We start from the raw sequence: 14,640 nt of genomic DNA on the forward strand, positions 1-14,640 counted from the left end.
GTACTCTAAACAAGAGTACACCGAGTACTGTTTTTAATGGCACAAAAAGAGCCATCTGAGCTTGTCAGTTTTCTGAAATGTTCTGTTGCTTTTATAAAGTGTAATTTCTCTCTAAGTCAAGGTCTTCATTACCTTGGATATTCTGCACAGCGATCACATGATCGTAAATGCACCTGCTCCCCCCCCCCCTCCATCTGCTCCTCCATCCTTCCATTTCAGCAGAGCTGACCTGTTTGATTCTCGCCACGTTCAACCCCCCAAAAACACAACAATGCTGAATGACTCACACAGGAGATGCGGAATGCTGATGCTAAAAAAATTTTTTTATTATTATGAACTTGCTTGACTGAAGCGGGCAGAGAGCGGTAGAAGCGTATAAATCGTTGTGCGGAGCCTCCGGTGCGTAGAAAGCTTGCGTTTAAACTAACCAATCTTCTCCAGGGATCCAGGTGGTTGTCTGTACAAGGGTCGGAGGGGGCTGGGAGAGGGCCCAAGGCTGACGTATCTGGGCAGAGCGGGGTAACTCCACAACTCGGACAGTTCCAAGTCAGTTTCTGGCATCCAGTGGGAGCAGGGGTGAAGACTGACGCTGTATAACAAAGTTAAAACCAAAGATTGCGCTTTTCTTAGCGATGTCCTCAGAGGAAGGCGATGGGAGGGGGAGTCGGTAAAAGCAGCAGTCAGTCTCTTTTCTGTACTCATTGCCACGGGCACACGCAGGGTAGTGACGGTAGATCCATGATCATAGTCTCCCTGCGACGTCGCCAGCATAAATCCAAGCCGAGTCATAGAGTGAGCGTGCCGGGACCGAAATCATTCATTAAAGTCTTTGATTCCAGGAATCCCAGCATCTCCCCGCTCTCCCCGTGTCTGTGTTCAGCTCTCCATCCCTCTCACTTTACTCCCAATTCTACAAGAACTTGGAGCCTCTGTCCCTGAGAAAGGAAACATACGAAACAATGTTACACGAAACAGGTTGTCTGAAAAATCATACGAAACACGTCACACAAAAAAATACGAAACCGGTTGTGACAAAAATATGAAACAGTTCTTAACACAAAACATACCAAACAGTCCACTGTGCAAAACAAATCGTCACATGAAATATACAGTACCAGTTTCAAACTCTGCCCAAAATACCTGGGCCCATATGGAATTCACTTTTTCTTCTGAGTTTTCTCCTAAATGACATGGTCACGCTTTCTCCTACAATGCCTTTTAAACCACCAGCAAGCAAAAAAATACTCAAAATAATTTTGATAGTACTTTTTCACCAGTTTTTAGGTACTTTTTTTTTCAATTGTAAAATGTTTAAAAGTTACTTTAAAGAGAATATGAAAATGATTTCCTAGGAGATAAAACTAATTGAATAAGGGCCCTGGCCTCGTCTTACATGGCTACTACAGATTGTCCATGACATGCTAGTGACTGTTGATGCAGATGCTATGCAGCTCAGAAATCCAGCAACCAAATGCATTTCCAAGCAGTAAAAAGGCCCCATACACACATCAGACTATAGTCTTTGGAAAATGAAAGATCACAGACCAATCTTACCACCCGTCATGTAGTATGAGAGCCGTACCTACACAGTCTATTCTATGGAGCTGCACTCCCCATCAGACAGAAATCTTACCCCCTTCCATGTAGTATGAGAGCCACACCTACACAGTCTATTCTATGGAGCTGCACTCCCCATCAGACAGAAATCTTACCCCCTTCCATGTAGTATGAGAGCCACACCTACACAGTCTATTCTATGGAGCTGCACTCCCCATCAGACAGAAATCTTACCCCCTTCCATGTAGTATGAGAGCCATACCTACACAGTCTATTCTATGGAGCTGCACTCCCCATCAGACAGAAATCTTACCACCCTCCATGTAGTATGAGAGCCACACCTACACAGTCTATTCTATGGAGCTGCACTCCCCATCAGACAGAAATCTTACCCCCTTCCATGTAGTATGAGAGCCACACCTACACAGTCTATTCTATGGAGCTGCACTCCCCATCAGACAGAGATCTTACCCCCTTCCATGTAGTATGAGGGCCATACCTACACAGTCTATTCTATGGAGCTGCACTCCCCATCAGACAGAAATCTTACCCCCTTCCATGTAGTATGAGAGCCACACCTACACAGTCTATTCTATGGAGCTGCACTCCCCATCAGACAGAAATCTTACCCCTTCCATGTAGTATGAGAGCCACACCTACACAGTCTATTCTATGGAGCTGCACTCCCCATCAGACAGAAATCTTACTCCCTTCCATGTAGTATGAGAGCCATACCTACACAGTCTATTCTATGGAGCTGCACTCCCCATCAGACAGAAATCTTACTCCCTTCCATGTAGTATGAGAGCCACACCTACACAGTCTATTCTATGGAGCTGCACTCCCCATCAGACATAAATCTTACCCCCTTCCATGTAGTATGAGAGCCACACCTACACAGTCTATTCTATGGAGCTGCACTCCCCATCAGACAGAAATCTTACCCCCTTCCATGTAGTATGAGAGCCACACCTACACAGTCTATTCTATGGAGCTGAGCTCCCCATTAGATAGAAATCTTACCCCCTTCCATGTAGTATGAGAGCCACACCTACACAGTCTATTCTATGGAGCTGCACTCCCCATCAGACAGAAATCTTACCCCCTTCCATGTAGTATGAGAGCCACACCTACACAGTCTATTCTATGGAGCTGCACTCCCCATCAGACAGAAATCTTACCCCCTTCCATGTAGTGTGAGAGCCACACCTACACAGTCTATTCTATGGAGCTGCACTCCCCATCTGATCAGACAGAAATCTTACCCCCTTCCATGTAGTATGAGAGCCACACCTACACAGTCTATTCTATGGAGCTGAGCTCCCCATCAGACAGAAATCTTACCCCCTTCCATGTAGTATGAGAGCCACACCTACACAGTCTATTTTATGGAGCTGCACTCCCCATCAGACAGAAATCTTACCCCCTTCCATGTAGTATGAGAGCCACACCTACACAGTCTATTCTATGGAGCTGCACTCCCCATCAGACAGAAATCTTACCACCCTTCCATGTAGTATGAGAGCCATACCTACACAGTCTATTCTATGGAGCTGCACTACCCATCAGACAGACATCTTACCCCCTTCCATGTAGTATGAGAGCCACACCTACACAGTCTATTCTATGGAGCTGCACTCCCCATCAGACAGAAATCTTACCCCCTTCCATGTAGTGTGAGAGCCACACCTACACAGTCTATTCTATGGAGCTGCACTCCCCATCAGACAGAGATCTTACCCCCTTCCATGTAGTATGAGAGCCATACCTACACAGTCTATTCTATGGAGCTGAACTCCCCATCAGACAGAAATCTTACCCCCTTTCATGTAGTATGAGAGCCACACCTACACAGTCTATTCTATGGAGCTGCACTCCCCATCAGACAGGAATCTTACCCCCTTCCATGTAGTATGAGAGCCACACCTACACAGTCTATTCTATGGAGCTGCACTCCCCATCAGACAGAGATCTTACCCCCTTCCATGTAGTATGAGAGCCACACCTACACAGTCTATTCTATGGAGCTGCACTCCCCATCAGACAGAAATCTTACCCCCCTTCCATGTAGTATGAGAGCCATACTCTACACAGTCTTTTCTATGGAGCTGCACTCCCCATCAGACAGAAATCTTACCCCCTTCCATGTAGTATGAGAGCCATACTCTACACAGTCTATTCTATGGAGCTGCACTCCCCATCAGATAGAAATCTTACCCCCTTCCATGTAGTATGAGAGCCACACCTACACAGTCTATTCTATGGAGCTGAACTCCCCATCAGACAGAAATCTTACCCCCTTCCATGTAGTATGAGAGCCATACTCTACACAGTCTATTCTATGGAGCTGCACTCCCCATCAGACAGAAATCTTACCCCCTTCCATGTAGTATGAGAGCCACACCTACACAGTCTATTCTATGGAGCTGCACTCCCCATCAGACAGAAATCTTACCCCCTTCCATGTAGTATGAGAGCCACACCTACACAGTCTATTCTATGGAGCTGAACTCCCCATCAGACAGAAATCTTACCCCCCTCCATGTAGTATGAGAGCCACACCTACACAGTCTATTCTATGGAGCTGCACTCCCCATCAGACAGAAATCTTACCTCCTTCCATGTAGTATGAGAGCCACACCTACACAGTCTATTCTATGGAGCTGCACTCCCCATCAGACAGAAATCTTACCTCCTTCCATGTAGTATGAGAGCCACACCTACACAATCTATTCTATGGAGCTGCACTCCCCATCAGACAGAAATCTTACCACCTTCCATGTAGTATGAGAGCCATACTCTACACAGTCTATTCTATGGAGCTGCACTCCCCATCAGACAGAAATCTTACCCCCTTCCATGTAGCATGAGAGCCACACCTACACAGTCTATTCTATGGAGCTGCACTCCCCATCAGACAGAGATCTTACCCCCTTCCATGTAGTATGAGAGCCACACCTACACAGTCTATTCTATGGAGCTGCACTCCCCATCAGACAGAAATCTTACCCCCTTCCATGTAGTATGAGAGCCATACCTACACAGTCTATTCTATGGAGCTGCACTCCCCATCAGACAGAAATCTTACCCCCTTCCATGTAGTATGAGAGCCACACCTACACAGTCTATTCTATGGAGCTGCACTCCCCATCAGACAGAGATCTTACCCCTTCCATGTAGTATGAGAGCCACACCTACACAGTCTATTCTATGGAGCTGCACTCCCCATCAGACAGAGATCTTACCCCCTTCCATGTAGTATGAGAGCCACACCTACACAGTCTATCTATGGAGCTGCACTCCCCATCAGACAGAAATCTTACCCCCTTCCATGTAGTATGAGAGCCACACCTACACAGTCTATTCTATGGAGCTGCACTCCCCATCAGACAGAAATCTTACCCCGTTCCATGTAGTATGAGAGCCACACCTACACAGTCTATTCTATGGAGCTGCACTCCCCATCAGACAGAAATCTTACCCCCTTCCATGTAGTATGAGAGCCATACCTACACAGTCTATTCTATGGAGCTGCACTCCCCATCAGACAGAAATCTTACCCCCTTCCATGTAGTATGAGAGCCATACCTACACAGTCTATTCTATGGAGCTGCTCTCCCCATCAGACAGAAATCTTACCCCCTTCCATGTAGTATGAGAGCCACACCTACACAGTCTATTCTATGGAGCTGCACTCCCCATCAGACAGAAATCTTACCCCCTTCCATGTAGTATGAGAGCCATACCTACACAGTCTTTTCTATGGAGCTGAACTCCCCATCAGACAGAAATCTCTGCAAGATGCTGCACACACAGATGCTGTACACATGCAACAGATCAGTATCAGATCCATTCCTGCAAAAGATCCGTTCCTGCAAATTGCATTCATAGTCTGAGATCTGCAGATCATCATACATACCTCGTTTAAAGAGAGTCGGAAGCGAGAATAAATCTCGCTTCAGACCTCATAAATAGCAGGGGCATTTGTGCCCCTGCTAAACCGCCGCTATCCCGCGGCTTAACGGGGGTCCCTGATCCCCAAAATCCCCTTGGTGCAGATGGGAAGCGCTTCCTGGTTGGGGCAGGGCTAACCGCCGCAGCCCTGCCCCACGTGCGTCTGTCAGAACGTATCTCCGCCTCTCCCCCGCCCCTCTCAGTCTTCCTTCACTGAGAGGGGCGGGGGAGAGGTGGCGATGCGCCGCTGATAGACGCGACTGGAGGCAGGGCTGCAGCTGTTAGCCCTGCCTACAGGAGCGACCAAGTCTGCGACCAAGTGTCGTAGTGGGGGGTTTGGGGGTGAAGGGACCCCCGTTTAGCGGCGCGATAGCGGCGGTTTAGCAGGGGCACAGGTGCCCCTGCTAACTATGAGCTCTGAAGCGAGATTTATTATCGCTTCAGAGTCTCTTTAACAGACATTCATCTGCAGATCAGACAATCATCTGCAGATCTGAAAATCCATCATGGTGGATCTGATCTGCAGATGAATGTCCTGCAAAAGATCCGTTCCTGCCAAAGATCCGTTCCTGCAAAATGCATTCATAGTCTATGAGATCTGCAGATCCTCATACACACCTTGTTTAACAGACTATGAATGCATTTTGCAGGAACGGATCTTTGGCAGGAACGGATCTTTTGCAGGACATTCATCTGCAGATCAGATCCACCATGATGGATTTTCAGATCTGCAGATGATTGTCAGATATGCAGATGAATGTCAGTTAAACAAGGTGTGTATGATGATCTGCAGATCTCATAGACTATGAATGCAATTTGCAGGAACTGATCTTTTGCATGTGTACAGAATCTGTGTGTGCAGCATCTTGTAAAGATTTCTGTCTGATGGGGACTTCAGCTCCATAGAATAGACTGTGTAGGTATGTCTCTCATACTACATGGAAGGGGGGGTAAGATTTCTGTCTGATGGGGAGTGCAGCTCCATAGAATAGACTGTGTAGGTGTGGCTCTCATACTACATGGAAGGGGGTAAGATTTCTGTCTGATGGGGGGTGCAGCTCCATAGAATAGACTGTGTAGGTATGGCTCTCATACTACATGGAAGGGGGTAAGATTTCTGTCTGATGGGGAGTGCAGCTCCATAGAATAGACTGTGTAGGTATGGCTCTCATACTACATGGAAGGGGGTAAGATTTCTGTCTGATGGGGAGTGCAGCTCCATAGAATAGACTGTGTAGGTGTGGCTCTCATACTACATGGAAGGGGGTAAGATCTCTGTCTGATGGGGAGTGCAGCTCCATAGAATAGACTGTGTAGAGGATGGCTCTCATACTACATGGAAGGGGGTAAGATTTCTGTCTGATGGGGAGTGCAGCTCCATAGAATAGACTGTGTAGGTGTGGCTCTCATACTACATGGAAGGGGGTAAGATTTCTGTCTGATGGGGAGTGCAGCTCCATAGAATAGACTGTGTAGAGGATGGCTCTCATACTACATGGAAGGGGGTAAGATTTCTGTCTGATGGGGAGTGCAGCTCCATAGAATAGACTGTGTAGGTATGGCTCTCATACTACATGGAAGGGGGTAAGATTTCTGTCTGATGGGGAGTGCAGCTCCATAGAATAGACTGTGTAGGTATGGCTCTCATACTACATGGAAGGGGGTAAGATTTCTGTCTGATGGGGAGTGCAGCTCCATAGAATAGACTGTGTAGGTATGGCTCTCATACTACATGGAAGGGGGTAAGATCTCTGTCTGATGGGGAGTGCAGCTCCATAGAATAGACTGTGTAGGTGTGGCTCTCATACTACATGGAAGGGGGTAAGATTTCTGTCTGATCAGATGGGGAGTGCAGCTCCATAGAATAGACTGTGTAGGTGTGGCTCTCATACTACATGGAAGGGGGTAAGATTTCTGTCTGATGGGGAGATCAGCTCCATAGAATAGACTGTGTAGGTATGGCTCTCATACTACATGGAAGGGGGTAATATTTCTGTCTGATGGGGAGTGCAGCTCCATAGAATAGACTGTGTAGAGTATGGCTCTCATACTGCATGGAAGGGGGTAAAATTGGTCTGTGATATTTCATTTTCCAAAGATTATGGTCTGATGTGTGTATGTGGCCTAAATCTGCAGGAATTTTGAATTTTCAGCATCTCGCTGACTATGGCTAATGACTATTTGAGATGGTCGTCAGCATGCTAATGATTCTGGCTTGCCTGCAAATTGTATGAAGCCTGGGAAAGCACCAATTTAAAGCACTTCCTGATAGTTTTGGCCCAGCTTCATGATAGATACAATTTGTATGCAATCTGGAACCATTAGAATCTTGTTCACTATACCACCCACCCATGATTAGTAGAGTGCATGTCGGTGAGGACATCAAGCATATGGCCAGAACGATCATGAAAACTCTGTTTTCACCCATCACAATGTAAACGGAACCTGAAGTGAGAGCAATATGGAGGCTGCCATATTTTTCTATTAAACAATACCAGTTGCCTGGCTATCCTGCTGATCCTCTGCCTCTTATAATTTTAGCCACAGCCCTTGAACAGGCATGCAGATCAGGTGCTCTGACTGAAGTCAGACTGGATTAGCTGCATGCTTGTTTCAGGTGTGTGATTCAGACACTACTGCAGACAGAGAGATCAGCAGGACTGCCAGGCAACTGGTATTGTTTAAAGGGATATAAATACATAAATGTGATGTTTTTATCGCCTCAGTTTAATGACACCGCCTTTTAATGTCAGAAGTGTTTCTCTGCCAAGCAGGAGTTTTATGACTTGCAATTACTTATTAGAGAGATTTACTACTTAACTATTTGACATTCCTGGACGTGAAACTCACGTCCAGGAAGCCATGTGCGCTCCTGCGCGTCCACGCGGTCGATCGCGCGCGTGCACGCGCGCTCCCGGCCGGCGGTTTGTTAGCCAGTGAATCAGTGAATCGGGCAACGGTGCCCGATCACTGATTCCTCTCCCCCGCAGAAAAAGCGACAGTTTCTCTCGGAAGCTACGCTTTTTCTGCTTCCTATGTCGCTCTAAGCGTACGTGGTACGCTTAGAGTGACGTCACTGTAAACAACTCATGGCTGCCATCTTGTGGCCAAAAAGTAAACTACATCTAAATGTTAAATAAAAATAAAAATACACATATTTACAAAAAAAAAATACAATTTCAATCCCACCCTCCCAAAAATACCCACATAAAATGTTTAATTAAAAAAAAACAAAAAACATTACAATAAAAAAAATTAAAAAAAAACACAAATATTTACCTAAGGGTCTAAACTTTTTAAATATCTATGTAAAGATGAAATATTTCTTTTTTTTTTTTATTATAAGCTTGTAAATAGTGATGAATGCAAAACGGAAAAAATGCACTTTTATTTCCAAATAAAATATTGTCGCCATACATTGTGATAGGGACATAATTTAAATGGTGTAATAACCGGGACAAATTGGCATATACAATAAGTGGGTTTTAATTATGGAGGCATGTATTATTTTAAAACTATAATTGCCGAAAAGTGAGAAATAATGATTTGTTTCCGTTTTTTTCTTATTCTTGCTTTTAAAATGCATTTACAGTAAAGTGGCTCTTAGTAAAATGTACCCCCCAAAGAAAGCCTAATTGGTGGCGGAAAAAACAAGATATAGATCAGTGCATTGTGATAAGTAGTAATAAAGTTATAGGCTAATGAATGGGAGGTGAACATTGTTCGGATGCATGAAGCGAAAAACGACTGAATGCGAACTGGTTAAAGAACAACTGTAATGAGAGGGATATAGAGACTGCCATATTTATTTCCTTTTAAAGCAGACCTGAATTCAAAATGTCCTCTCTGCTCTAAAAGATACAGCGTAATAACCTTTTAAGTGTACCAAAGCTCAGCTACAGTAAAACAAATTACATACCTGGGGCTTCCTCCAGCCCAATCCGCTCGGATTGCTCCATTGCCGCCCTCCTCCGATGTCTGCAGCTCCGGTACCGGGTCCCGTCACTTTAGTCAGTCGGCTCCAGTCTGGCGTAAGGGAAGTGCGCCCTCTACGTATCTCTCTAGCACTTGCTGGAGAGATGCGCAAAGAGCGCACTTCTCCTGCGTATACTGGAGCCGACTGACAGGGACCCGGTACCGACGTTGCAGACATCGGAGGACGGCGGCGTGGGAACGATCTGAGCGGATTGGGTTGGAGGAAGCCCCAATTATCAATTTTTTTTTCTTACTATAGCTGTGCTAAGAGTCCCGTTAACCTCCCTGGCGGTATGATTCCCGTGGCTGCGCGAGTTTTTTTTTCACTTTTTTAGCATGTAGCTAGCCTAGCGCTAGCTACATGCTTCCCCCCTCCCTGCGGCGTCCCCCCGTAGCGTCAGAACGCCGCCGGCGGCGCTTGCCCATAAGGTAATCCCGTTCTGAACGGGATTTCCTTGAGAGCTTCCCCCGTTGCCATGGCGACGAACGGAGTGACGTCATCGACATCGTGACGTCACAGGGAGTCCCGATCCACCCCATAGTGCAGCCTGGCAATTGGCCAGGCTGCGCAAGGGGTATGGGGGGGGGGCGGTATTGCGGCAGGTAGCGGCACATCGGCGGTGGCGATCGCAACAACCACACAGCTAGCAAAGTGCTAGCTGTGTGTTTGAAAAAAAAAATATGCAAATCGGCCCAGCAGGGCCTGGGGAATCCTCCGTGGCGGCTTACCCCGTGTCCAGCAAGGGGTTACTGCTAAGGAGGTTAAAGAAAAAAACATTTCTTTTGTTGCAGCTGATACAAATCCTGCAATAAATCTGAAGTGTGTCTACTTCCTGATTTATAGAAACAGACATTGGGTTAACATCCTGTGTTTAACAATAAGCTGCTCTGCTGAGGCAGCCAGCTGACACAGCAGAGAGGTCAAATTACAGCTGTGATTAGTCACAGATGAGGGGGAATTAGACAGGCTCAACTCTCTAAGTGCATACAGGGTGTATTTCTCTATGTTTTCCTTCTGTCCTGTGCATGAGTTTAGGTCCACTTTAAACAATACCAGTTGCCTGGCAGCCCTGCTGATCCATTTGGCTGCAGTAGTGTTTGAGTCACACCAGAAACAAGCATGCAGCTAATGATGTCAGATCTGACAATGTCAGAAACACCTGATCTGCTGCATGCTTGTTCAGGGGCTATGGCTAATAGTATTAGAGGCAGAGGATCAGCAAGACAACGTGTATTGTTTAAAAAAGGAATAAATATGGCAGCCTTCATATCCCTCTCACTTCAATTGTCCTTTAAAAACCTGTACGTATTTACCAGAATTTGCGGTCATTCCATATCTAATGTATTTAAAGGAACCTTGAACAGTAGATATACAGTAAATGAAACCGATACTTACCTGGGGCATCCTCCAGCCCACCGTAGGCCGTGAGGTCCTCCTGGCTCCTCTCCCGGTCCCGCTGTTGGGCGACACCCGGGCTGAGTGTCGGCCCAACACTAAAGGAGGCCACATACCATACAATTTCATAAATATCTGTTCAATTTAAAGGTGGCTACACACAATACAATAAAATGATCCTATTTTACGGCAATTTGATAAAAACGGTCGGATCTCCCGAAAAAATCGAAAGCTTTTTTCATTCGACTGAAAAATCTGATCGGTTTTCCCGTTTTCTTCAATTTTGATCGATCCGGAATGCCAGATATTTCTCTTCAACCTCTACTAAAGATTGTATGGTGTGTGTTAGATTGTCAATTTATTAATATACACACCCTAGCAATTTTGTCTGAGTTTGCAATCATTTTTATCATAAATGGGGAAAAATTGTATATATGTGTGTGGTACATTGGTCAGATTTTTGAAATGTTATAATCCGTCAGAAAAATTGATTGCAATTCTAAAGGTGGCCACACACACCAATCAATTTTTCTAACGGATTATAACATTTCAAAAATATCACCAATGTACCACACACATGTACAATTTTTCCCCAGTTATGATAAAAATGATTGGAAACTCAGAGAAAATTGCTAGTGTGTGCATATTAATACATTGACAATCTAACGCACACCATACAATCTGTAGAGAGATTGAAGAAAAATATCTGGCATTCCGGATCGATCAAAATTGAAGAAAACGGGAAAACCGATCAGATTTTTCAGTCGAATGAAAAAAGCTTTCGATTTTTTTCGGGAGATCCGATCGATTTTATCGAATTGCCGTAAAATCGGATCATTTTATTGTATCGTGTGTGGCCACCTTAAGGCCTAATCCACACTAGATCCGGAAACGTATCCGAGGCTCAGTTTTTCAGCCTGGATCAAAACCGGAGCCACAGACAGCAATGTTAAAAATATCAGCTGTCTTCACCCAAAATAAAGACTGATCCGTCTGCGTTTGCAGGGACCCATTTTCAAAACCTGAACGGACGGTCCGGATCTGCTGCGTTTTCACGGACTCCAGATACACCCCCTCCTTGCGTCCCACCCCTGCCGCGTCACTTCCTGTAATGCCGTCCTCTGATGTTCATGGGACGGCATTACAGGAAGTGACGCGGCGAGCGGTGGAGTGCAAGGAAATAAGTTCCCCGCTCGCCGCCTACTACATTATATTGATTTTAAATTTTTTTTAAATTATTGAAACTAGCTGGAGCGATAGCGGGGACGACCCCCCCTTCCCCACCGCTGCTTCCTTCCTGCTCTCCCCTTCAGCATGGCGCCCCCCCACCCCACGGCAAGGGCTGGGGACGTTTCCACGGACTGGAAATGTCCCTGCAAAAATAGCCATTTCTCTCGAAACGGAGAGAGAGAAAAAACTTGACAAAAAGGGATCCGTTTTTAATGGCTCTGTACTGCAGGGGACAAGTGTGGACCTAGCCTTACTGAACGGTGACGCTCCGCGTCATCACACCGGCCAGCGGGACAGCCCTGTGCGGTTCAAAGTAAGAAAACTGTGCATGCCGGCCACCGTTCTGGGAGTGTTGGGTTGACACTCGGCCCGGGTATCGCCAGTAATGGAGCTGCCAGCGGTCCTGGGAGTGGAGCCAGGAGGATGCTGGGGGAACCTCACAACCTACTGTGGAAGCCCCAGGTAAGTACCGATTTCATTTTTATCTACTGCTCGGGGTCCCTTTAAAAACTGTATTGCATAAGTCCTGCACCTTTTTTTCCTAATTTTTGTGCATTTTGCGATATTTCTGCAGTTTTAAATCAACCAGCAGCGTTGCTTTTTTCAGTGTGCGATTACAGCAGCATCTCATGTAAGTCAATGGAGACGCAGAATACATTCTCATGTACAGTGACTCAACTGGTATGCACAAAAAATAAATCACAAGCTGAAAAAAAACACAAACTGCTCCAAGAATGCAAAATTGCAGTGAAAAGAAGGAAAAACAAAACAAAACTGTAAACAAGAGGGAAATCTCAATGCGGAATTTGCATGGATAAGTGTAACTGCTGCATAAATCCTGTAAGTAATTTACATATGTGAGTTCTTAACCCTTAGATGGAAGAGAAAAAAGAGACACTCAAGCTAGTTAGACATATGTACAGTCCCAATCCTATGTAGCTCTCATCATGCCACTACAGGTACCCTTTATATATGCATGCAGGCAGGAATCTCTAATGAGCTGTGGCGCATTTGGCCCCTCCCCCTCATAGCACTCCATATTGCGATACTGGCTCTCTCACCCCTCCTCTTGTCGCGTGAAGCCTCCATGTGTCCAGTTCTTGCGTGCTGTTTCCACAAGGTATTTGTCCCTTTCATGTGCTGCATTCTTGACGTGTTTGTTGAGAGCGGCTGCGTCAGGGGCCCAGACTCCTCCTCTGTGGACTCCCAGTCCAGCGGCAGCGCCCTCTTCTGTCCCCTCATCGTAGGACAAGAGGTTTCGGGAGCGGACTGTAAGACACGACGTTACACAGTTCAGTTAGGCCACAAGAGGAAGAAATACTTGCCCAACTTTGTTGATTTTTAATACTAGTTTGATTGTATCTTACAGACTTAAAGAGGAACTTTCACAAAAATCTAAAAATGTAAAACACATACAAGTAAGAAGTACATCTCTTGTATATCTAGTAAAATGAGCCATAAATGACTTTTCTCCTATGTTGCTGTCACTTACAGTAGGTAGTAGAAATCTGACATTACCGACAGGTTTTGGGCTAGTCCATTTTCTCATAGGGGGGTTCTCAGGGTTTTCTTTATTTTTAAATGCACTTAGTGAATGGCAGTTGCTCCGTCCAACTGCCAAAATAGTGTGCAGTGAGCAGGGTGGCTGGCCAGCTTCTCTGTATAAATCTTTTTCAGGGAATGTCTTTATAAATAATAAAGGCCATGCTGAGAATCCCCTATGGAGAGATGGATTAGTCCAAAACCTGTCGCTTCTGTCAGATTTCTACTACTTACCGTCAGTGACAGCAACATAGGAGAAAAGTAATATATGGCTCATTTTACTCTGGAAGAAATGTACTTCCTATTTGTAAGGGTTTTAAATAAAGATTTCCGCGACCGTTCCTCTTTCAAGGATACCTTAGCGTCAATTATTTTTTGAAAAGCACGCCTAATGTGTGTATGGGGAGCTGGGTGGAGCGTTACCGCACCTCTCGTGCTCCGGGAACTCTGCTCTCTGGTAATAATCCAATTCCTCCTCTTCCTGGTCGGCGTAGTCTGTGACCTACCTGGACATACTATGGTGTGCCTGCGCAGGATGTCTGCTAGGGCGCTTGTGAACACGCTTACATCATAGGACGTCACCGGGGGAGCATGGTCGCAAGGCGCACTAGTGCACGGGCCCCCGGCCCACTGCTGGTCTGTGAGCAATTTGCAGCTGGGCCGCGGGTCTGTCCTCTCGCTCCCTCCCCCCGCTGTGTTACCTTAGCTGGCGGCCGCTTCCTCTCCTGGTCAGCCTCTCTCCTTCAATCCCATTTTCTCTCATAGCAGCGCGTCTCCCGGCTGCTGTGAAGAGGCAGGAAGCTGGTCAGCGGTTACCATGGTAATGGTGATACGCATCGCCATTACAGGAAGCCGCTCTCCTGCTTCTGCCTCTTCACAGCAGACGGGAGACGCGCTGCTATTAGAGAAGACGGGATTGAAGGAGAGAGGCTGACCAGGGTATATACAGAGGAATTGGCGGCATGCAGCTAAAGTAAAACAGCGGC

General features: G+C 46.1%; 1 protein-coding gene across 2 annotated transcripts in view; it reads right to left on the bottom strand.

Moving 5' to 3' along the window:
- Positions 1-337: 337 nt before the first annotated feature.
- Positions 338-14,640, bottom strand: part of CREB3L1 (cAMP responsive element binding protein 3 like 1) — a 182,310-nt gene continuing 168,007 nt past the window's right edge. For both annotated transcript variants that reach the window (XM_068261734.1, XM_068261733.1), the window contains 2 exons: positions 13,174-13,381; positions 338-935 (listed from right to left, as the gene is read on the bottom strand). In XM_068261734.1, the coding sequence (XP_068117835.1) occupies positions 877-935; positions 13,174-13,381 (267 nt within the window). In that variant the 3' untranslated portion in view covers positions 338-876. The remainder of the gene's footprint in view (positions 936-13,173; positions 13,382-14,640) is intronic.

The sequence above is a fragment of the Hyperolius riggenbachi genome, chromosome 11, assembly GCF_040937935.1.
Source record: "Hyperolius riggenbachi isolate aHypRig1 chromosome 11, aHypRig1.pri, whole genome shotgun sequence".
In the NCBI taxonomy this organism is placed as follows: Eukaryota; Metazoa; Chordata; class Amphibia; order Anura; family Hyperoliidae; genus Hyperolius; species Hyperolius riggenbachi.